General features: G+C 42.1%; 1 protein-coding gene across 1 annotated transcript; it reads left to right on the forward strand.

The window, feature by feature from the left end:
• Positions 1-20,191: 20,191 nt before the first annotated feature.
• Positions 20,192-21,862, forward strand: LOC123070339 (uncharacterized). Its single transcript, XM_044493528.1, has 3 exons — positions 20,192-20,348; positions 20,471-20,617; positions 21,392-21,862. The coding sequence occupies exons 1-3, from the start codon at positions 20,346-20,348 to the stop codon at positions 21,725-21,727; spliced, it is 486 nt and encodes a 161-aa protein (XP_044349463.1). The 5' UTR covers positions 20,192-20,345; the 3' UTR covers positions 21,728-21,862.
• Positions 21,863-25,805: the final 3,943 nt, after the last annotated feature.

Below are 25,805 nucleotides of genomic sequence, written 5' to 3' on the forward strand. Positions count from 1 at the left end.
TATGCCCTAGAGGCAATAATAAAAGCATTATTATTATATTTCCTTGTTCATGATAATTGTCTTTATTCATGCTATAATTGTGTTATCCGGAAATCATAATACATGTGTGAATAATAGACACCAACATGTCCCTAGTAAGCCTCTAGTTGACTAGCTCGTTGATCAACAGATAGTCATGGTTTCCTGACTATGGACATTGGAAGTCTTTGATAACGAGATCACATCATTAGGAGAATGATGTGATGGACAAGACCCAATCCTAAACATAGCATAAGATCGTATAGTTCGTTTGCTAGAGTTTTTCCAATGTCAAGTATCCTTTCCTTAGACCATGAGATCGTGTAACTCCCGGATATCGTAGGAGTGCTTTGGGTGTACCAAACGTCATAACCTAACTGGGTGACTATAAAGGTATACTACGGGTATCTCCGAAAGTGTCTGTTTGGTTGACACGGATCAAGACTGGGATTTGTCACTCCGTATGACGGAAAGGTATCACTAGGCACACTCGGTAATGCATCATCATTATGAGCTCAAAGTGACCAAGTGTCTGGTCACGGGATCATGCATTACGGTACGAGTAAAGTGACTTGCCGGTAACGAGACTGAACAAGGTATTGGGATACCGACGATCGAATCTCGGGCAAGTAACATACCGATTGACAAAGGGAATTGTATACGGGGTTGCTTGAATCCTCGACATCGTGGTTCATCCGATGAGATCATCGAGGAGCATGTGGGAGCCAACATGGGTATCCAGATCCCGTTGTTGGTTATTGACCGGAGAGCAATCTCGGTCATGTCTACATGTCTCCCGAACCCGTAGGGTCTACACACTTAAGGTTCGGTGACGCTAGGGTTGTAGGGATATGTATATGCAGTAACCCGAATGTTGTTCGAAGTCCCGGATGAGATCCCGGACGTCACGAGGAGTTCCAGAATGGTCCGGAGGTAAATAATTATATATAGGAAGTGCTATTTCGGCCATCGGGACAAGTTTCGGGGTCACCGGTATTGTACCGGGACCACCGGAAGGGTCCCGGGGGTCCACCGGGTGGGGCCACCTATCCCGGAGGGCCCCATGGGCTGAAGTGGGAAGGGATACATCCTGAAGTGGGCTGGGGCGCCACTTCCCCTAGGGCCCATGCGCCTAGGGTGGGGAAACCCTAAAGGGGGGCGCCCCCTTGCTTGGGGGGCAAGCCCCCCACCCCTTGGCCGCCGCCCCCCTAGGAGATTGCATCTCCTAGGGCCGGCGCCCCCCCTAGGCCCCCCTATATATAGTGGGGGGATGGAGGACCTCTTACCTTTGCCTTTGGTGCCTCCCTCTCCCTCTCCAACACATCCTCCTCCTCCATAGAGCTTGGCGAAGCCCTGCCGGAGTGCTGCAGCTCCATCACCACCACGCCGTCGTGCTGCTGCTGGAGCCATCTTCCTCAACCTCTCCTTCCCCCTTGCTAGATCAAGAAGAAGGAGACGTCACACTGACCGTACGTGTGTTGAACGCGGAGGTGCCGTCCGTTCGGCGCTAGGATCTCCGGTGGTTTGGATCACGTCGAGTACGACTCCCTCATCCCCGTTCTTTGAACGCTTCCGCTCGCGATCTACAAAGGTATGTAGATGCATCCGATCACTCGTTGCTAGATGAACTCATAGATGGATCTTGGTGAAACTGTAGGAAAATTTTTGTTTTCTGCAACGTTCCCCAACATTATAAACTCTTTCACTAGCCATAGATTCATTAAAAGAAGCAAACAACACACGAAAAACAGAATCTGTCAAAAACAGAATAGTGTGTAGTAATCTGTAACTAACGCAAACTTATGGAACTCATAAAATTCTCAAATAAATTTCTGAAGTGAGGAATTTATCTGTTAACAATCTTCAAAAAGAATTAACTAAATATCAATCTCCAATAAAAAATGGCAGCAATTCTCGTGAGCTCTAAAGTTTCTGTTTTTTACAGCATGATCAACAAGACTTTCCCCTAGTCTTCCCAACGGTTCTACTTGGCACAAACACTAACTAAAACATAAAACTCAATCATAACAGAGGCTAGATAAATTATTTATTACTAAACAGGAGCAAAAAGTAAGGAACAAAAATAAAGTTGGGTTGCCTCCCAACAAGCGCTATCGTTTGACGCCCCTAGCTAGGCATGATGATTTCAATGATGCTCACATAAAAGATAAGAATTGGAACGTAAAGAGAGCATCATGAAGAATATGACTAGCACATTTAAGTCTAACACACTTCCTATGCATACAGATTTTGTGAGAAAACAACTTGTGGGAACAAGAATCAACTCGCATATGAAGGTAAAACAAGCATAGCTTTAAAACTTTAAGCACAAAGAGAGGAAACTTGATATTATTGCAATTCCTACAAGCATATATTCCTCCCTCGTAATAATTTTCAGTAGCATCATGAATGAATTCAACAATATAACCAGCACCTAAAGCATTCTTTTCATGATCTACAAGCATAGAAAATTCACTACTCTCCACATAAGCAGGATTCTTCTCATTCGGAATAGTGGAAGTATCATAAGAAACTCGAATACTATAAATTGTTTCCACATTAAAAGAGTAATGTTCAGAAAAAGGGTAATCATAATCATGACAAGTTTTATAAATATAATCATCACTTTTTATAGCATAAGTATCATCACAATAATCATCATAAGTAGGAGGCATGCTATCATCATTATAAATTTGCATATCAAAACTTGGGAGACTAAAAATATCATCTTCATTAAACATAGCATCCCAAAGCTTGGGACAAACATTAATTGCAGCAAATATATTCTCAAAAACATCATATTCATCAAACATAGCATCCCCAAGCTTGGGCCTTTTCATATCATAAGCATAATCACTCTCATAATTAATAGTATGGATAGCACCAATAGTATAGCAATTATCATATTCTTCCAAGTAAGTGCCAAAAAGATTTTCAAGGTCATAAGAAGTATCATTATCTTCCACAATTATATTTTCATGAGGCACAATAGTAATAGGAGCAGCATTATTTGGGAGAGATATCTTTTTACCTCTCTTCCTTTTTCTTTTCTTCTTCTTCACCACATCATGTGTGGGTTCAATCCTCTTTTTGGAGCTCCTTATTAATGAGATTGGTTGAATAGGAAGCTCCTCCTCGTTACCTGATTCATCATAAGAAATAATAGGAGGGTATTGGGAAGTCTCTTCCCTTTCTAGTATTCTCTGTTCTATTTTTTTTTCTTTATGTAGTTGGCAATATAAGGATTTTCAATGCAATTCACCATGCAATGCATATAAATTTCCTCTAGATCAAACTGAAGAACTCTATCAAGGGCAAATTTTGGAATATCCTTAGTTATACGTTTCATTTCTTCATAACCCAAGAGCAAACTAAGTTCATTATGATGTGCAAGGTAAATCAAGTCATCACAATTTTTGGACACGATACGATCATGAAACAATTTGCATTGGGTACTAAAATGATCATGTTCATTGCAAAGTTCACAAGTATGGCTAAGAAACTTTAAATTTTCAGCACACGCATCTAGCCTTTCTTGCAACCATTTAGTCTCTAAATGCTTATGCCTCTTGCAATATCTATCTTCCCTATTTGGTGTGTACTTGCAAACCCAATGTACTCCACAAAAATTGACATGTTTATAGGAGACATTTTCATCATAACTAGTGCAATCATCATTAGTACTATGGATATTCAAGGAGTTCATACTAACAACATTGCAATCATGCTCATCATTCAAACATTTAGTGCCAAACATTTTAATGCATTCTTCTTCTAACACTTTGGCACAATTTTCCTTTCCATCAACTCACGAAAGATATTAAAAAGATGAAGTGTATGAGGCAAACTTAATTCCATTTTTTGTAATTTTCTTTTATAAACTAAACTAGTGATAAAACAAGAAACTAAAAGACTCGATTACAAGATCTAAAGATATACCTTCAAGCACTCACCTCCCTGGCAACGGCGCCAGAAAAGAGCTTGATGTCTACTACACAATCTTCTTCTTGTAGATGTTGTTGGGCCTCCAATTGCAGAGGTTTGTAGGACAGTAGCAAATTTCCCTCAAGTGGATGACCTAAGGTTTATCAATCCGTAGGAGGCGTAGGATGAAGATGGTCTCTCTCAAGCAACCCTGCAACCAAATAACAAAGAGTCTCTTGTGTCCCCAACACACCCAATACAATGGTAAATTGTATAGGTGCACTAGTTCGGCGAAGAGATGGTGATACAAGTGGTATATGGATGGTAGATAAAGTTTTTTGTAATCTGAAAATATAAACACAGCAAGGTAACTAATGATAAATGTGAGCGTAAACGGTATTGCTATGCGTTGAAACAAGGCCTAGGGTTCATACTTTCACTAGTGCAAGTCCTCTCAACAATAATAACATAATTGGATCATATAACTATCCCTCAACATGTAACAAAGAGTCACTCCAAAGTCACTAATAGCGGAGAACAAACGAATAGATTATGGTAGGGTACGAAACCACCTCAAAGTTATTCTTTCCAATCAATCCGTTGGGCTATTCTTATAAGTGTCACAAACAGCCCTAGAGTTCATACTAGAATAACACCTTAAGACACAAATCAACCAAAACCCTAATGTCACCTAGATACTCCAATGTCACCTCAAGTATCCGTGGGTATGATTATACGATATGCATCACACAATCTCAGATTCTTCTATTCAACCAACACATAGAACCTCAAAGAGTGCTCCAAAGTTCCTACCGGAGAATCACAACGAAAACGTGTGACAACCCCTATGCATAGGTTCATAGGCGAAACCCGCAAGTTGCTCACCAAAACATACATCAAGTGAATCACGTGATATCCCATTGTCACCACAGATACGCATGGCAAGACATACATCAAGTGTTCTCTAATATTTAAAGACTCAATCCGATAAGATAACTTCACAGGGGAAACTCAATCCATTACAAGAGAGTAGAGGGGGAGAAACATCATAAGATCCAACTACAATAGCAAAGCTCGCGATACATCAAGATCGTATCACCTCAAGAACACAAGAGAGAGAGAGAGATCAAAAACATAGCTACTGGTACATATCCTCAGCCCCGAGGGAGAACTACTCCCTCCTCATCATGGAGAGCACCGGGATGATGAAGATGGCCACCGGAGAGGGATTCCCCCTCCGGCAGGGTGCCGGAACGGGTCTAGATTGGCTTTCGGTGGCTACGGAGGCTTTTGGCGGCGGAACACCCGATCTATTGTGCTCCCAGATAGTTTTAGGGTATATGGATATATATATATAGGCGGAAGAAATACATCAAGGGAGCCACGAGGGGCCCACGAGGGTGGAGGGTGCGCCTCCTGCCTCGTGGCTTCCTCGTTGATCCCCTGACGTGCACTCCAAGTCTCCTGTATTGCTTTCTTTCCAAAAATAAATTTTCCGAAGGTTTCATTCCGTTTGGACTCCGTTTGATATTCCTTTTCTTCGAAACCCTAAAACAAGGAAAAAACAGAAACTGGCACTGGGCTCTAGGTTAATAGGTTAGTCCCGAAAATAATATAAAGTGCATAATAAAGCCCATAAACATCCAAAGTTGATAATATAATAGCATGGAACAATCAAAAATTATAGATACGTTGGAGACATATCATCCTCTTGTGCTAATTGTCGCACCTAATACAGGGGTCATCTGGCCATTCGCAAATGCGGCTCTCAGAAACCCCTTGGTTTTTGTTAACCATTCAATGGTCATGTCTTTTTGACTAGTGTGACCGGTGTACATCCACGCACGATCACTCATCTTTCCTAGCTACTGGACACATAAGAAATATATATATATATATATATATATATATATATATATATATATATATATACATATATATATATATATAAATCAGCGTGTATATATTCATCTGTTAATGGAGTTTTCCACTTTTATTACGTCCATGCAACCTAGACACTAATAGGTAAAGATAGGTCCTAGTCCCACCCAAGTATGTGTAGATTGGGTTCGTTTTCCCATGCTCTGCTACGGATCTGATGCAAAATTTCGGTAGCACCTCCTTGTTGTTCTCCTGATACATGTCTCGACAATAAGCAGAGAGGATGTGTACCCCGGAGAACAACAGGGAGGCACTGACAGAATTCTGCATCGGATCCGGAGCAGAGCATATGGGAAAACGAACCTAATCTACACATACTCGGGCTGTCCATGGATAACATTGGACAATTCAAAATCATAGTTATAAATATGCAAATGCATGCATATTTATAGATGTAACCCTTTCGAACGGGAGTCGCATAGTGGTCACCATACTGATGATTGAAGACACCTATAGCTAGCAAGTTTCATCGACATGAAGACCGGAACAGAGCAAATGAAGGGGGAGGAGGAGATGTCAACCTAACTAAATATTTACAATAGGACAAACGGGTTAAGGGGTTCCTCGGCGTTGATGGAACCCTAAATAGCAAGTATCATCGGTGTGAGATACATGTGGCGCTTGGCATTGAACACTAGATCTACATCCCACAAGTGAAGCCGGCGCCCGGCATCCCGCAACAATAGTTCTGGTGGCCGATGACGGTCGAACGCCTTGGCAAATTCGTCTGGCAGCCTTTGCGATGAGGATTAAAGCCAAGTTTTGAAAGTTCAAACAACCAAACCGACTAGAGTCAGTTTGGATGTTTCAAGTTTCAACACTTGGCTTTTAATCGTCATCGCAGAGGCTGCAAGACAAATTCACAATGGTGTTCGACCGCCATTGATGTCGAGAACTGTTACTGTGGAACGCCGGACGCCTGCGTCACTTGTGGGACGTGGATGTAGTCTTTGACACCGACAACCACATGTATCTCGCACCGACAATACTTGCTATTTAGGGTTCCATCGACACCGAGGAAACCCCTAACCCGCTCGACCCGGTTTCGTCGGTGATGCACCCCTAATCTTCCTCCTCCTCCTCCTCTTCTTCTTCCTCTTCTTCTTCTTCTTGTTCTTCTTCTTCTTTCATCTTTCTTCCTTCTTCTTAACCTAAACTGAACCTAATAAATTTAATCTAAACTAAACTAAATCTAAACCTAAAAAACAGAAACTAAACCTAAACAAAACCAAGCCTAAATTAAACTAAACCTAATTAAACTAAATCTAAAAAACAGAAGAAAAAAAGAAAAACAGGGATGTCTCACCTTCAGGCGCGACAGGGGGTGCCTGGGATGGAGGAGGGGGCGCCGGAGTGGTGGGGCAGGGCGCCGGGGCGGCCGAGGCGGGGCGGGGCCGCGCGGCCGAGGCAGCGAGGCGGGGTGGCGGAGTGGCGGGGTGATACGTCTCCGTCGTATCTATAATTTTTGATTGTTCCATGCCAATATTCTACAACTTTCATATACTTTTGGCAACTTTTTATATTATTTTTGGGACTAACATATTGATCCAGTGCCCAGTGCCAGTTCCTGTTTGTTGCATGTTTTATGTTTCACAAAACATCCATATCAAACGGAGTCCAAACAGGATAAAAACGGACGGAGCTTATTTTTGGAATATTTGGAAAATCTAGGAGAAAGATCAACGCGAGACGGTGTCCGAGGTGGGCACGAGGCAGCCCCTGAACCTCGTGGTCCACCCTTAAGGCGTTTGATGCCCTTCTTTGGTCGCAAGAAAGCTTATTTCTGGTAAAAAAATCACGGTGAAGGTTTCGGTTCAATCAGAGTTACGGATCTCCATATATATATGAAACGGTGAAAGGGCAGCAGACAGAACGCGGAAACGGAGAGAGACAGAGAGACATATTCAATCTCGGAGGGGCTCTCACCCCTCCCATGCCATGGAGGCCAAGGACCAGAGGGGAAACCCTTCTCCCATCTAGGGAGGAGGTCAAGTAAGAAGAAGACGAAGGGGCCCCCTCTCCCCTTCTCTTCCAGTGGCGCCGGAACGCTGCCGTGGCCATCATCATCATCACCGCGATCTACACCAACACCTCCGCCATCTTCACCAACATCTCCATCACCTTCCCCCCTCTATCTACAGTGCTCCACTCTCCCGCAACCCGCTATACCCTCTACTTGAACATGGTGCTTTATGCTTCATATTATTATCCAATGATGTGTTGCCATCCTATGATGTCTGAGTAGATTTTAGTTGTCCTATCGGTGGTTGATGAATTGCTATGATTGATTTAATTTGCTTGTGGTTATGTTTCTGTCCTTTGGTGCCCATCATATGAGCGCGCGCATGGATCACACCCTAGGGTTAGTTGTATGTTGATATGACTATGTATTGGAGGGCAAAAGTGACAGAAGCTTCAACCTATCATAGAAATTGATGCATCGGGATTGAAGGGGACCAATATATCTTAATGCTATGGTTGGGTTTTACCTTAATGAACGTTAGTAGTTGCAGATGCTTGCTAATAGTTCCAATCATAAGTGCATAGAATTCCAAGTCAGGGATGACATGCTAGCAGTGGCCTCTCCCACATAATACTTGCTATCGGTCTAGTAAAGTAGTCAATTGCTTGGGGACAATTTTGCAACTCCTACCACCACTTTTCCACACTCACTATATTTACTTTATTTCTTCTTTATCTAAACAACCCCTACTTTTTATTTACTTGCTCTTTATATTCTTGCAAACCTATCCTACAACACCTACAAACTACTTCTAGTTTCATACTTGTTCTAGGTAAAGCGAATGTCAAGCGTGCGTAGAGTTGTATCGGTGGTCGATAGAACTTGAGGGAATATTTATTCTACCTTTAGCTCCTCGTTGGGTTCGACACTCTTACTTATCGAAAATTGTTGCGATCCCCTATACTTGTGGGTTATCAAGACCTTTTCTGGCGTCGTTGCCGGGGAGCAATAGCGTGGGGTGAATATTCTCGTGTGTGCTTGTTTGCTTTATCACTAAGTAATTTTTATTTGCTGTTCTTAGTTGTTATCTATCTTTAGTTATGGATATGGAACAAGAAATACCAAAAAATAGGTGTACTTGCTACTCATGGAGATGAGGAACCTCCTAAAACCATCGATGCTCGTTATGTGACAGAAATTATGTACTACTTTGATAATCCAGAGAAAACCCCATTCAATCTGGTAATGGGAGTAACGTTGGATCAACGTGAATACTTTAGGGATTATCGCTTGACACAAAAAGGGAAACTATTATGGGATCAAATTTATATATTGAAGTGGTATGTTCGGCAAGTATGCTTGAGTTATGATTATACTTGTTGCTCTAGGATGAAGGCTCCACACCTTCCCTTTTCATGCAAATTTAATGATAATGAAACCTTAGCTTTTTATGCTAATGGTATATATGATTACTATGACGTGGAACAAATAGAAGAATTTGTTGCTTTTAAGGGTGCTTATGAAATTGAATCTTTGTTTGAAAAGTATGAAACCTTTGATGATGATGTTTATAGGCCTAAAAATTTAGCTATCCTAAAATATTGCTATGATAATTATGAATATAATTCCTATATTAATGCGCTTATTGAGAAAGTCTTCGCTGTCCAAGAAGAGACTAATATTTTGCAGGAATCTATGGAAGAAGAAGTTGATGAAACTGTGAGCTCATTGGATGAAAAAGATGAGGAGGAGAGTGAAGAACAAAAGGAGGAAGAGCGGATTGATAACCCGTGCCCACCTTCTAATGAGAGTAACTCTTCAACTCATACATTGTTTAATTCCCCTTCATGCTTACCGAAGGATGAATGCTATGATAATTGCTATGATCCCGTTGATTTTTTTGAAATATCCCTTTTTGATGATGCTTGCTATGCTTGTGGCCAAGATGCCCATATGAATTATGCTTATGGAGATGAACTTTCTATAGTTCCTTATGATAAACATGAAATTGGTGCTATTGCACCCACGCATGATAGTCCTATTATCTTTTTGAATTCTCCCAACTACACTATATCGGAGAAGTTTACCCTTATTAAGGATTATATTGATGGGTTGCCTTCAGGGCCGGCCCTGGGCCATGGCAAAGAGTGCTACCGCCTAGGGCCCAGCCCGAGCAGGGGCCCATATCCTGTAATGTATGTGTACAACAGGAGGTAGAAGGAAAAAAGAAGGAGCAGCGATGGCAGCAGACCCAGCCATTCTGTTACGCGCACGTTGCTCTTCCTGAGAACGCCGCCGTCACCTCCTCTCGTTTCTTCTCCCAGTCTCCTTTCTTCAATAGTTCAACTTTTCCCCAATTAATTGACCCAAGTTCCCAAAGGCCGGCGCTACAAATGATGCTAGCCAATGGATTGTTTCGTTGTATTATTAGTCCTTCATCATTTGATGGGTTCCTCAACCTGGTTCTTCCATCTTTTAAGTACTCTGTGGCGACAAAGCCTTGATGGGCATCGACGAGGACTAACGCGGCGAACCAGCCACACACCACCCCGATGCTCGAGGCGTTGAGGGTAGCGCAGGCCGCAGCGTGTTCCAGCGACCGGTGAGAAGCTGGTCGTGGCCGTCAGGGCCGTGGCGAGGTGAGGGGCCAAACCATGAAGTTTCTGAGTTTTAGACTGCACATAAGTCATTCAAGAGATTTTTTCAGCAAATACTTTGACGCTTGTCTACGTATTTTTGTTATGTGAAGTGATGATTAACTTTCTCTCATTATGTACGACTCTTGCAGGCTGCCTGGCAGGAGATATGTTGATTGCTTGAAGCATTGCTTGAATAAGTACTCAAGAAATCAGGTGTTTTATTTCTTTTTTTGTTACAATAATGTTGCCTAAAATGCATTTATCCGGTTGTAAGGAGAAAAACAAAATGTAGATCAGTTAATTGAAACTCAAAAAGGGTGGTCTGCATAAATTCATTTTAACAAATGCCACTACTGAGTAGAGTTAGATGTTCATAATTTCGACAAATGCTACTGCTGAGATTCCAGATGAGTTATATGCTCGTAGTGTTAGAGGATAACAACATTTTTTGGAGGAGAAAATAAAAACATATAATATAATCATGGAAGTAAAAAAATTCTCTACTATAGCCATTGGGCCCATTTTGCAGGGCTCGCACAAGGGCCTCCAGAATATTAGGGCTGGCCCTGGTTGCCTTATACCGTTGCACATGATGATTTTGATGAATATAATATGCATGTGCTTGCTACTCCTACTTGCAATTATTATGAGAGAGGAACTATATCTCCACCTCTCTATGTTTCCCACATGATAAAATTGCACGTAACTGTTTATACTATGCATTGGCCTTTACTATGTGTGCATGAATTGTTCTTTTATGACATGCTGATGCATAGGAAGAGAGTTAGACTTCGTCATTACATGATATATGTTGCTTTGTCCTCACTACTAAATTACAAATCATTGCTAATTAAAATTGGCTTTGATATACCTTAGGATCCGGGTGGATTCACTACTTGAGCACTATATGCCTAGCTTAATGGCTTTAAAGAAAGCGCTGCCAGGGAGACAACCCGGAAGTTTTAGAGAGTCATTTATTTTTGTTGAGTGCTTTCATATAGTTTAAAAACAACAAAAATAAATAGGGGAACCCAAAACTTTTTCAAAAAGGAAAGCGAAAGTGGGAAAGACGAGCATTGTTGAAGTGGGAGCTAGCCTTGAACTTTGTTCATGCTCACGGAAACTTTGTGAATCTTGATTATAAAAACTTTTTCAACATAAATAATTATCCCCTTGTACAATTCCATTGTATTATAAAAATAATGTGCCAAGGTTTGCCTTTAGGATGTTTACTTTGCTTGTTGGTTTGTACGGTGCAGGACAGAAACTTTGGCTATAGTGCGTGATTTTACATTTTTTTTACTGGAACGTCAAATGGTTCTAATTATTTTTGCACTGTCTTTCTATAAAAATTGTTTATTTTTCATAATTTTGGCAGAATTTTTCAAGTATCAGAAGTATGGTGAATGTTTAGATTATTACAGACTGTTCTGTTTTAGACAGATTCTGTTTTTGATGCATAGTTTGCTTGTTTTGATGAAACTATCGATTCATATCAGTGGATTAAGCCATGAAAAAATTTATATTACAATAGACACAATGCAAAAACAAAATATGAATTGGTTTGCAACGGTACTTAGAGTAGTGATTTGCTTTATTATACTAACGGATCTTACCGAGTTTTCTGTTGAAGTTTTGTGTGGATGAAGTGTTCGTTGATCGAGAAGGTCTCGATGTGAGAAGAAGGAAGAGAGGCAAGAGCTTAAGCTTGGAGATGACCGAGGCACCCCAATTAAATATTCAAGGAGACTCAAGCGTCTAAGCTTGGGGGCATCCCATCTTTCTTCAACAAGTATCAGTATGTTTTCGGATTTGTTTCGTTCATGCGATATGTGCAATCTTGGAGCATCTTTTGCATTTAGTTTTCACTTTTCTTTTATGCACCATGATGGTATGAGATAGTCCTTGGTTGATTTATAGAATGCTCATAGCACTTCACTTATATCTTTTGAGTATGGCTTTATAGAATGCTTCATGTGCTTCACTTATATCATTTGAAGTTTGGATTGCCTGTTTCTCTTTACATAGAAAACCGCCATTTGTAGAATTCTCTTTTGCTTCACTTATATTTGTTAGAGCGTGGGCATATCTTTTGTAGAAAGAATTAAACTCTCTTGCTTCACTTATATCTATTTAGAGAGATGACAGGAACTGGTCATTCACATGGTTAGTCATAAAATCCTACATAAAACTTGTAGATCACTGAATATGATATGTTTGATTCCTTGCAATAGCTTTGCGATATAAAGATGGTGATATTAGAGTCATGCTAGTGGGTAGTTGTGGATTAGTAGAAATACTTGTGTTGAGGTTTGTGATTCCCGTAGCATGCACGTATGGTGAACCGTTATGTGATGAAGTCGGAGCATGATTTATTTATTGATTGTCTTCCTTATGAGTGGCGGTCGGGGACGAGCGATGGTCTTTTCCTACCAATCTATCCCCCTAGGAGCATGCACGTAGTCCTTTGTTTCGATAACTAATAGACTTTTGCAATAAGTATGTGAGTTCTTTATGACTAATGTTGAGTCCATAGATTATACGCACTCTCACCCTTCCACCATTGCTAGCCTCTTTAGTATCACGCAACTTTTGCCGGTACCTTAAACCCACCATATACCTTCCTCAAAACAGCCACCATACCTACCTATTATGGCATTTTCATAGCCATTTCGAGATATATTGCCATGCAACTTCCATCATCATCATATACATGACTTGAGCATTCATTGTCATATTGCTTTGCATGATCGTAAGATAGCTAGCATGATATTTTCATGGCTTGTCCGTTTTTTGATGTCATTGCTATGCTAGATCATTGCACATCCCAGTACACCGTCGGAGGCATTCATATAGAGTCATATTTTGTTCTAGTATCGACTTGTAATATTGAGTTGTAAGTAAATAAAAGTGTGATGATCATCATTATTAGAGCATTGCCCCATGTGAGGAAAGGATGATGGAAGCTATGATTCCCTCACAAGTTGGGATGAGTCTCCGGACTTTACAAAAAAAATAAAAGAGGCCAAAGAAGCCCAAATAAAAAAAGAGGCCAAAGAAGCCCACCAAAAAAACAAAAAAATGAGAGAAAAAGATAGAAGGGGCAATGTTACTATCCTTTTACCACACTTGTGCTTCAGAGTAGCACCATGTTCTTCATATAGAGAGACTCTTGAGTTATCACTTCCATATACTAGTGGGAATTTTCATTATAGAACTTGGCTTGTATATTTCGATGATGGGCTTCCTCAAACGCCCGAGGTCTTCATGAGCAAGCAAGTTGGATGCGCACCCACTTAGTTTTCAGTCTGAGCTTTCATACACTTATAGCTCTTAGTGCATCCATTGCATGGCAATCCCTACTCACTCACATTGATATCTATTGATGGGCATCTCCATAGCCCGTTGACATGCCTAGTTGATGTGAGACTATCTTCTCCTTTTTGTCTTCTCCACAACCACCATTCTATTCCACCTATAGTGCTATGTCCATGGCTCACGCTCATGTATTGCGTGAAAGTTGAAAAAGTTTGAGAACATCAAAAGTATGAAACAATTTCTTGGCTTGTCATCGGGGTTGTGCATGATTTGAATATTTTGTGTGGTGAAGACGGAGCATAGCCAAACTATATGATTTTGTAGGGATAACTTTCTTTGGCCATGTTATTTTGAAAGACATGATTGCTTTATTAGTAGGCTTGAAGTATTATTGCTTTTATGTCAAATGATAGACTATTGCTTTGAATCACTCGTGTCTTAATATTCATGCCATGATTAGACATATGATCAAGATTATGCTAGGTAGCATTCCACATCAAAAATTATCTTTTTTATCATTTACCTACTCGAGGACGAGCAGGAATTAAGCTTGGGGATGCTGATACGTCTCCGTCGTATCTATAATTTTTGATTGTTCCATGCCAATATTCTACAACTTTCATATACTTTTGGCAACTTTTTATATTATTTTTGGGACTAACATATTGATCCAGTGCCAAGTGTCAGTTCCTGTTTGTTGCATGTTTTATGTTTTGCAGAATATCCATATCAAACGGAGTCCAAACAGGATAAAAACGGACGGAGCTTATTTTTGGAATATTTGGAAAATCTGGGAGAAAGATCAACGCGAGACGATGTCTGAGGTGGGCACGAGGCAGGGGGCGCGCCCCACCCCCCTAGGCGCGCCCCTGACCCTTGTGGTCCACCCTTAAGGTGGTTCATGCCCTTCTTTGGTCGCAAGAAAGCTAATTTTTGGTAAAAAAATCACGGCGAAGGTTTTAGTCCAATCGGAGTTACGGATCTCCATATATATACGAAACGGTGAAAGGGCAGCAGACAGAACGCAGAAACAGAGAGAGACAGAGAGACAGATCCAATCTCAGAGGGGCTCTCGCCCCTCCCATGCCATGGAGGCCAAGGACCAGAGGGGAAACCCTTCTCCCATCTAGGGAGGAGGTCAAGGAAGAAGAAGACGAAGGGCCCCCTCTCCCCTTCTCTTCCGGTGGCGCCGGAACGCCGTCGTGGCCATCATCATCATCACCGCGATCTACACCAACACCTCCGCCTTCTTCACCAACATCTCCATCACCTTCCCCCCTCTATCTACAGCGGTCCACTCTCCCGCAACCCGCTGTACCCTCTACTTGAACGTGGTGCTTTATGCTTCGTATTATTATCCAATGATGTGTTGCCATCCTATGATGTCTAAGTAGATTTTAGTTGTCCTATCGGTGGTTGATGAATTGCTATGATTGATTTAATTTGCTTGTGTTTATGTTGCTATCCTTTGGTGCCCATCATATGAGCGTGCGCGTGGATCACACCATAGGGTTAGTTGTATGTTGATAGGACTATGTATTGGAGGGCAAGAGTAACAGAAGCTTCAACCTAGCATAGAAATTGATGCATACGAGATTGAAGGGGGGCCAATATATCTTAATGCTATGGTTGGGTTTTACCTTAATGAACGTTAGTAGTTGCGGATGCTTACTAATAGTTCCAATCATAAGTGCATAGAATTCCAAGTCAGGGATGACATGCTAGCAGTGGCCTCTCCGACATAATACTTGCTATCGGTCTAGTAAAGTAGTCAATTTCTTAGGGACAATTTCGCAACTCCTACCACCACTTTTCCACACTCACTATATTTACTTTATTTCTTCTTTATCTAAACAACCCCTACTTTTTATTTACTTTCTCTTTATATTCTTGCAAACCTATCCTACAACACCTACAAAGTACTTCTAGTTTCATACTTGTTCTAGGTAAAGCGAACGTCAAGCATGCGTAGAGTTGTATCGGTGGTCGATAGAACTTGAGGGAATATTTATTCTACCTTTAGCTCCTCGTTGGGTTCGACACTCTTACTTATCGAAAAATGTTGTGATCGCCTATACTTGTGGGTTATCACGGGGGCGGCACGGGACGGGGCGGTGGCGCGGGTGTGATGAGGGAGGAAGAGAGAGGGGGGAGAGAGGGACGTGGGGCTGGCCGCTTATTAGTTTAGGTCACAGCTCTTTGCCATCTGCTAGCGGACGACAAAGAGTCTAGCTAACGGATGTTAGTTCGCCATTTTCTTTGCCGTCTACTAGCGGACGGCAAAGAAAGTGGCAGTTAGGTGGCCCTCAATAGTATGCCACCCTCCCTCTTTGTCGTCTGCTAGCAGACAGCAGAACTTCTATGCCGTCTGCTAGCAGACGGCAAAGAGCTGGCTGACGGCAAAGAGCATCTTTGTCGTCCGCTCTTTCTTTGCCGTCAGCTTTCTGTATGTTGATGGCAAAGACCTCCTTTGCCGTCAGCTAGCATGCGGCAAAGAACTAGCTGACGGCAAAGATCCTGATTCCAGTAGTGTTGGTAGCCTTCTATTTTCAGTTGTCTCTACCCATACAAGTTTATGTTTCCGCTGGTTTGTAAAATAATACATGAGCTCCTTGGTTTCAGCCATACTTGGACCAATCACAATGACCGAAGTATCATGGAGTTCAACTACGGCAATGCGCAAAGTTTGCTTGAATCCATGTGAAAGTAGCTCTGGCTGCTTTCCTTTCCTTCTTCTTCTTCTCTTCTCCCTCCTCTACATCAGCCTCAGCCTCGGTAGGAGCCATACAGATAAGAGCAGTCATCTACTGGCGCCACCCACCAGAATCGGTGCTCATACAGAGAGGCCTCCCGTCGATAGGAAGACCGGTGATCAAGGAGACATCCTGGAGCGTCACAGTCATCTCCCCAGTCCGAAAATGGAAACTGTGCGTCTCCGGCCTCCACCGATCAGCAAGAGAGGACACCAGTGGAGCGTTGAGGTTCGGCGTGGACCGGCTGACCAACTGAATCCACGGGAGGAGTCTTGCCTGCTGGATGTAGGGTGTGTACCGCTCATCATAGGGCATGACAGGACCTGAGACCCCGTGATACGAATCTTCAGAGGTTCAAGCTTCTGCAAAAAACAAGTACTGACAAACCTTAGGGCATGTCAATTTCAACTTAAGACAAATTTGCAAAAAAAAAATAGATTACTCATTATTAGCATCCCCTTCTCGCGCATCATGTAGGCCCGGTGTCGTGTGTCGTAGGCATCGTTGAGAAGGCAAACCATCCTTGCAAAGTTCAAACAATAAACATATATGAGTTCATCTCAAATATCGGTATACACTAAACATCTCATATGTATTCATCTAAACACCTCATATGTATTCTTCTACAGGAATCTCAACATCTCCTTCTCACACAATGAATAAATGATTTACAATACTCATTTGAAAAATTCTCATATATATCTCCTATGTCATATGTATCTAAAAAAACTCAACATCTCATATTTCCAATAAACTCAACATATCATATATAGCTACAAAACTCAACATCTCATAATTATCTACAGTACTAGGCATCGCATATATATCTAAAAAAACTAAATAATCTAGGGTTTCACTAACAAGAATCATATATTGTGAACTAATGAACAATACTAGGGTAGTACTTACACATCCTAAATCACAACACCCGATCATAGACAAATAAAGATCCAAACCAAGCAAATCAAGGGTTCCACCCAATCTTGGACAAATCTCTAAAATGGAAACGAATTTACGAAGGAAAAGAAAGGGAGCGAAGGAGTTTACATAGTAGGAGGGATTAGAGATCGATTCCACGGCTGAAATCTCCATATCTAAGAGGGGTGTGGGGGAGGGGGTTGAAGGGAGCGCCGCTGCTGCTCTCTGTTGACAGAGAGCAACTGCCTGGGGAGGGCTGGCCCAATGCGGCTTAAGTCAATGTGCAGCGCCTAAGCGCTAGGCGCTGCACATTACATGTGTGGCTCCTATGCCTTAGGCGCTGCACGGCTGGACGTGGGGCCGCGCCTGGCCTCGGGCTACCACGCTGGCCGAGCGTGCGGCGCCTAAGACAAATGCGCTACATAGTGAAGTGTAGCGCCCGACTGTCAGGCGCCACACCAAATGGCAGTTTGTAAAAAAAATTAAGATCAGTTGAGAAAGTGAATTTTTTTAAACTTCGGCGACTTTAATTAATTCATAATCGTATCCTTTACAATAAGCGGAATCAGGAAATCATGAGGTTTATCAAGCCACACCCTTGACTCCTGACCCAAAAAACTAAAACGAGCAATAGTATGAGCGCACTCGTTTACATCACGCACACAATAATTTATTGTCGCCTTGCCGAAAGAACTCATCAACCTTCGACAATCGTCAGTAATTACCGCACCTGACGTCCGGTAGTCATCCGGATTCTGGATAGCTTGAACAATCTCCATAGAATCACTCTCAATGGACAAAGAAAAAATGCCCATCTCCTCAGCAAGTCGTAGTCCCAATAATAGCGCAAACGCCTCCATCGTTGGAGCGTCCATTGCATTCGGTTTATAATCCATGGCCGCTGCAACAAAACCTCCCTTCGAATCTCGTAAAATAGCACCATTTGCCCTGCACCTGAGTCAACCTGATGCTAGTCTAGACCATCTAGTCTGTCGTGGAGGAACTAGCTTCTTTTCTGCTGCCCAGTTAGGGACGCAAGAGTGTTCGGATCGAACCAAATCAAAAATGAATAGGAGACTGTGGACTTGATCTTCGACGACTTAAGGACTTGGGCTAGGGCAGGAGCATTTGGAGGAAGACCGATACCCGAGTAGTAGAGTAGTATTAGGAGTGGAGTGGAGGTTTGGTTGGGGTCGGCTTGTGACCATCAACTAGCGCAATGTAATAACTCTTGTACATATTTTTCTCCCTTCTATAAAGCTAAGGTCCCTCGGAAAAAAAAAGTTAGCAACGATACCCCTAATCAGGGTCCAGAATAAATAAAATAAAGAAATAACACACGACAAAGTATGACGGAACTTTTAGAGCACCCACGTCCCTTGTTAAAAAGCAATGTGTGTGATGTCAATTCTTTTGCCCATCCTCCTCGCCCACCCCAACCCAGTCACTCCCAACCTGGTCGGACGAGGCTGCCGCCTCCGTTCATCGTTGGGCTTGTCGTCCCCGCCACCATACGCGGGGTTCGTCTCCACCGCGACCCTGTCTCCTTTCCAGGCCGCTCCCTCCAGATCCGACGCTCGCCTTATCCTTATCCAGATCCGCCTCTTTCGACCCTCTCCGTATTCAGCAGTTAGGGGTAGCTCAATTTTCTGGAATTCAACAGTGAGTTCTTCTGGTAATTATTTGGATTCGCTCTAGTGTTACGAGCATCTTGCCGTTCATGATTAATATTACTCTGCTAAATCCAACCCGCGTCAATATCGGGCGCGCGCCGTTTAGATCGGATCTGTCCCGCTATGCCTAACAATGGAATGGAATCCGTGGCGGCATCCAATATTAGTAGCAAGTTTTTTTGTGCAACAAAACAAACCTAGGCTGTGCATCCATCTGCTGCGGCATCCAATCAAATCATGGTAAATTCACTGCCCCCTCTCTTCTTCTAGCCCGTTTTGTCTTGCTACTAATATTCTCTCCTTTTGGTTTTGCAGAGCCAAGATGCCGAGGACAGAATCAGTGCGCTCCCTAGGGACATCCTTATCCGAATCCTTGAACTCCTTCCGGTGCGCAGTGCGATTCGGACCGGATCGCTCTCCAAACGGTGGAGACACCTCCCTCACCAGCTCTCTTGTCTGCTCATAGGTGTATCTGACATTCAGAGCGCTAGCTACGTCACGCTGGGTCAGATCATGGGGGCGTACACGGAGACGACGAGGAGATTGCTATCGTCCACGTGCGAATGCGGCGGCCGTTCCATCAAGAGCCTGAGACTTACCTTTTACCTTTCAAAACTTTTCTTGTGCCCTATTGGCCATGCCGTCGGGGATGTGGCCAGGAACGGCGACACTGAATGCCTCGAGTTTGTGATATTCACGCATCTTGCGAGACCAAGCAATGCTCAACTTGTCTTGTTTGGACAGCGGTTCATGTCCTTCTTCCACTCTTGCCCTGTCGCCTTCAGATGGCTCACAAGACTAACTCTCCACAACCTTGCATTTGGAGACTCGGATGTCCCCAATCTCCTCAATGCTTGCGATAAGCTTCAGTTCCTTAACTTGAGATGCTGCAAATTGGGTCCGAAATCTGTCCTCAGCATAGACGCCCTGTCATCAGAGCTCCAGAAACTTGAATTGTTTTGCTTTGAGTGTGTGCGGGTTGATCTAGCAAGTCTTCCTAAGCTGAAGCAAGTGCTCTGTGATACTTGGTGGGCTGTGACCACACCTATGTCGATCTTGTGGCTTTGTTCCCCAACTTGAGAAAGTAAGCCTCGCCTCTGCTGCCCTGTCTGGGCAGAAGCCATTCACATTGAGCAAGTGTTTATCTAGTAGTAGTACAAGAAGCCTCTCGACTTTGTGTCTGGATTTTTGCTCTCAGATGGTAAGTTTCTACTGCTACAACTCACTCTGCGTCTATGCCTTGTTCATCTATTATTTCAATGTATATATACACATTGCTACACGTCTCATGCATGCTCCATATTTGTTTTTTTACAAGTGCAGATCTGGATTCAACCGGAAGATCCTAAACAGCTCACACGTATATTCAGTAGCCTTAGAGATGTTTATATCTACAATGTCTTTGCTGAGTGTGATTTGAATTGGACATTCTTTATCCTTAAAGCTGCACCTTCACTGAAGAACTTCTATGTAAGTCTGTTAATTAAGATTTTCTATGCCATTTGCCCACTTGATATTTTTTTTCTTTGACATGTTTATGCATTTTCAGCACTAACTATATACCAGCATGCCACTAACGCTCTTCTGTCACCAATAATAAAGATGAGAGCAGGGTATGTGCAAGTGTAAATAGTTAGTTTTATTGCAAACAAAAGCACTTGTGGAAAATAAGTTAGTTGTATTGCACAAGCTAGAACACAAGGCAAACACACTCAGTCACTCGCAGCTTTAACGAAAGGTACTACATGCCGCATTGGGATGTAGGCAATATGAGATTCATTAAATGATATCATTGACAATGCAATGCAAAAAGGTAGAAATTCTTAAACATGGATTTTCTTGGGAGAGAATTTCCATGCAAGATAATGTTAGAATTCCTTCAAATTTCTACAGATCATGATATAATTGCATAGGTACCATATACAGCGTCATTCCTGTTTCAGAGAGCTGTATGCAGATTCCCCTAAAACCATATGAGGGCCTATCTTTAAATACTAATATGAAGCTCAATGCATTTTTTTGAATAGTACTCCCTCCGATATTGATGCAGGTTTAGTACAACTTAGAACTAAAGTTGTGCTAGAGCAGCATCAATTAATATTGATTGGAGGGAGTAGTACATTTACTTGTAAGTTTTTGTAGCTACCGATCTGTCGCTGTACTGCATCTTGAAAACTAGTATTGAGGTTGATGCTGATTTTATATGTAATATTTGCCGTTTCTTTTGTTGTTGGGTCCATGCAGTTATCTCGACACTCTTGTGAACCCAACAAGTTTGAGGATATTGCCAAGAAGACCGACTTGGTGTGGGAAACCTCCAGTTTCAAGCATTTGAACTTGAAGCTGCTGTTCATGAAAGGGTTTTCGGAGGATGAGAAGGTGATGAACTATATAAGACTTGTCATGAAAAGATCTATGGGCTTGAAGAGAATCGAACTGCATGATAAAGACCCATGTGAGGAGTGCAAAGCCATATCCCCCGAGTGTTTAAGGTTTCCTGTGGATGAATCTAGCAAGCGTCGGATTAAGGAGCAACTCACATATGGATTCTCCTTAGATGTGGAGATAATAATGGGATGATGCATATAATCAAGCAGTGCGCAGAACCAAGTTAGTTGCTTAGCACGCCCATTAACAAGGGATATATATAGAGAGAGAGTAGGTGCGAGCATATGTAGGCTTACTTTTTCAGAGACATGGTGAGTGCCCATGTGTTGCAACAGGAGCCAAAAAAAATTCATGTTTACAAGGTATTGGGTTAAACTAACACCTGTTATTGTAATTTTTTACACACATATTTAGTAGGTCAATGTGTAGAACTTAGCTCATTTGACATGCATGGGACCCAGACAATGGATATCAAAGCAACAGCAAATGCAACCATGTGAGCATCATACTAGTAACGGTCTAAAATAAAATTCATTTTTAAATATTATCCTTCCAAACAAAATGTAATGGCTGGTTATTGAAAGTGCACAAGAAGTTGCAAGCGAGAATGAAAAAGCATGTGTATATGCGTTCCAGCAACAAAGCATATGCATAAATACATTGATTATGCCTTTTTATGTAAAAAAAATCTTTACAAATTGAACATTACAAGTCCAAAATAAAAAGAAAACAGAAGTGACACCAAACATATTTTTCAAAGTGTTAACTAAGATTTGATAATCCACAAGGGACCTATCCATAATGTAGCCGGGCAAACAGTATTGTGGTAGACAGTCATATCAACGGTTATTATGCCGATCGCCCCAATATCGCGACTCTGCAAGAGTTGCTCCTGTTACCTAATCTCACAGAAGACACGTAATAGGTAGAACATATTTTGGAGATAACTTGGGCCTCTTTGATTCACAGGGTTTTCAAAACGTAGTAGCAACAGAAGTATAGGATTTGAGTGGCGTGCCCACTTGAATACTAAAGGATTAGCAAAGGAGTGCTTGATGCCACAAGAGAAACAAAGAAATTGTAAAGAGGTTGAAGTAGATGTTAGATTTTCTATGAAATGTAGTACAAAAGATTTCATAGAAAAAATTCCTATGGGATCCAATCCTATAAATCAAAGAACCAACGTAGGAAAATTTCCTATGGATTTCAATCCTCCAGAAGTCCTATAAAATTCCTTTGAATCAACGTAGCCCTTATTGTTTAATAAATCTGTTTTGCCTTGTGCACATTATTGGCGGCGACATCTTGATGACAAAGGTGATGTTGCATGGAAGAAAATTATCATGCTTCTGTTTCCATCTTAGTGCGGCATGTGCTTGTGGGTGTAAGCAGCTTCAAATTCAAGAACTTCGTACAAAGCATCTTGAAGGAATATGTACATTTTTTTGTGAAAAAAAAGGTGAGATTTGTTGAGTCAGAAGAATAGCTCAACACGATAAACGTATGAAGAGATTCAAATGTTTGGATCCTAGCAAACTTAATAAGAAAAAAGTGCACGTGAACTAAACAAGTAGATGGCAAACTTGAAGAAAAAAATACTTTCTTTGTCATTTGTTTCTATTTTAGTTTGTTCACCTAAAGAGCTATAAAGTCAGATTCTTTTCTAGTAAGATGATAATGTGAACAAAACACACATCATTAAAAAAATGCACACATTGATACACTTCAAAAAAAACAGTTGATATTTAATATTGGTTCTGAGAAGTACCCATAATCAATTATCCAAAATGTAGTTTAATATTCTCCTGAAAGGAGCAGTATCACATTATCCGTAGCATCACAACAGTGCACACGACAGAACTTGTAACAGTTTGTTAGACAGCTCCATGACTACATATTATCCGGTAACACTTGACAAAGCTTGCACCTACTCATTACTACCAAGGCATATTATCCAGTAACACGTGACTAAGGCAACACCTACTTATCACCACGGAAGGTCATCACCACGAAGGTAGCTGCGGAGTTCTTTTGAATCAACCGGAACTTCAGGTGTCAAATCGAGCTCAGGATCCGAAGCGCTCAGCTCCAATGAGGTCACTCCTTGAGCAAGCTCCAACTCTGGACCGTACAAGTTCAGCGGCTTTGTCAAATTATCGGATGGCCAGTCTAAGCTATTGACAGCCTAATAACGACATAAAATGAATAAGGCACAGCAATTCAAAGCATAATGATGAGTATTCACAGAACTAATTATGGAATATCTCACATCCGTTGCTTGGAGATATTTGATAAACGCCTGATTCTTCTCTGTTACATCAGACCTTATGTTGTAAAGGTAGAACTGAAGCATTGCAATCCTAAAGAGAACAGCTTGTTAGAGATGGCAAAAATGAAAGTCCAATGACAGATGATGGTAGTGACTTACATGTTATGACACGCTCTAATCACCTCCTGTGTTGAAGCGGCCGACAAAACGTGCTCGTTAACCAAAGTAATTGCTTCATTGCAAGTTCGCTCAAACTCCATTTTCAGCTTCTGGAGATAGATCGTCATGATCTCCTTATCCTCCCATTTGAGCTCGAAAGTTTGGATCATCCGAAGCTTAGACTCCAATATGTCAACCAAGGCATTGTGAAGATAGTCAAGCTCATTTTGAGAAATCTGAACGCCCAATTTAGCAATCGATGAAAAGTAGCTGACAGCATCTACAAGTAGAATAAATAAGTTATTTATTGAAACTATTATGCAATCCTCTCTACATTAGTTTAGACAGTTTGAAACTAGATTTTTTTTTTCACTTGTTTTTACACACTAGTTTTGCCCTATGTCTCTTTAAAAAGCTCAGTTTTCTCTTTGTATTCCCACATGTCTAAACAGAGATTTTACAGACAAGTGCAAACTGGCCAGTGTCAATACTAGTGTGGAAAATGGAAAAAAAAATATGAACATTTCAATCCATATTGAAGGGTGTCTTTGAACTAAATTAAACAACTTATCACAGGTTCAAAAAACTCACAACAATTATACAGCAAAAACTATGATATTGCAGAATATGGCGCTGGGCACTACTAATGAGCAGAATACCTCTCATTGATTTGGAATTCATAAAAGAGGGAACAGTTATGACGTACCATCCGAGCGGCCAGAGACATGCGCAAGCATACCAGCAATGGCCAAGTTGGGTCGGCCAGCGAGGTGCGCGGCGTAGACAAGGTGCTCACCTACTGGAGGGTCATCACTCACTCCAGCAGCAAGGTCAAGGTAGGCAAAGCAGGTGCTAGCTGTTTTCCTGGTAGTATCCAGCCTCTTCATCTGCTTTGACAGTTTGTGGTGAATATCCTTGTAGAGATTTTCTAAATGTTCGCGCAGATACATATCCAGAAGCAGATTTGGCTCCAGCTTATCAAGATGCTTCAAACATGATGCGTGGCGACTGTCATGAATATTACATGGTTAGAATATATGACACAAATCGGTTGGGGAAAACATGTAACCTACTCTACCAGAGTTAAACAAACAAAAGTTTTTTATAAAGAAAAACTCCAAACCAAACTTTCGAATGGACAAAAAAGGGCACACTCGATAGCTTCAGCACAAGTGGTTCAACCAACGAGATACTATGCCATATTTCAGTACACAGTCAGGCTTTCATGGTATTTGAAACTGGTGGGTCCCAGGTTTTTTCTGTGCACATACAGTCCATTAGAAAATAGGAAATACTTAATGGCCACTCATAATGATGAAAAGCTGTACAGCGCACTACCGGAAACCGGCCCTACCCCGACGGCCAAATCAATGCCGACGGCTGCCGTCGGCCTACTTTGAGCTATGCCGACAGCCACGACTTGGCCGTCGGCGTATCTTGGCCGTCGGGCTACCACGAGCTAAGCCGACGGCACCCGTCGGCATACAACAGTCGTCGGCCCAGCTGCGAACACGACGACAGCAACCGTCGGCATATCCAGGCCGTCGGCATACCCGTGGGCCCGGCGACCCCGCCCGTGACCAGCGGCTAACGTCGTCAAATCTATGCCGACGGCCTGGACGGGCGGCCGTCGGCATATATCGTCATGCCACGTCACCGATCCGATGCGCACCGTCCACGAGCTAAGCCGACGGCTGCCGTCGGCATACCCGCCACGTCAACGATCCGCGCCACGCCGCCCACCTAAACCCTGCCATTTATATGCCGACGGCAATGCCGTCGGCATATTAACTGACATGTAGCATGTGCTTTTTTTATGCTTTTTTATGTATTATTATATTA

Source organism: Triticum aestivum, chromosome 1A (assembly GCF_018294505.1).
Source record: "Triticum aestivum cultivar Chinese Spring chromosome 1A, IWGSC CS RefSeq v2.1, whole genome shotgun sequence".
NCBI classification, from domain to species: Eukaryota; Viridiplantae; Streptophyta; class Magnoliopsida; order Poales; family Poaceae; genus Triticum; species Triticum aestivum.

Coding starts and splice junctions, on each gene's coding strand:
- LOC123070339 (XM_044493528.1), top strand. Junction 20,618..21,391: donor CTTCACTGAAGAACTTCTAT/GTAAGTCTGTTA, acceptor GGGTCCATGCAG/TTATCTCGACACTCTTGTGA.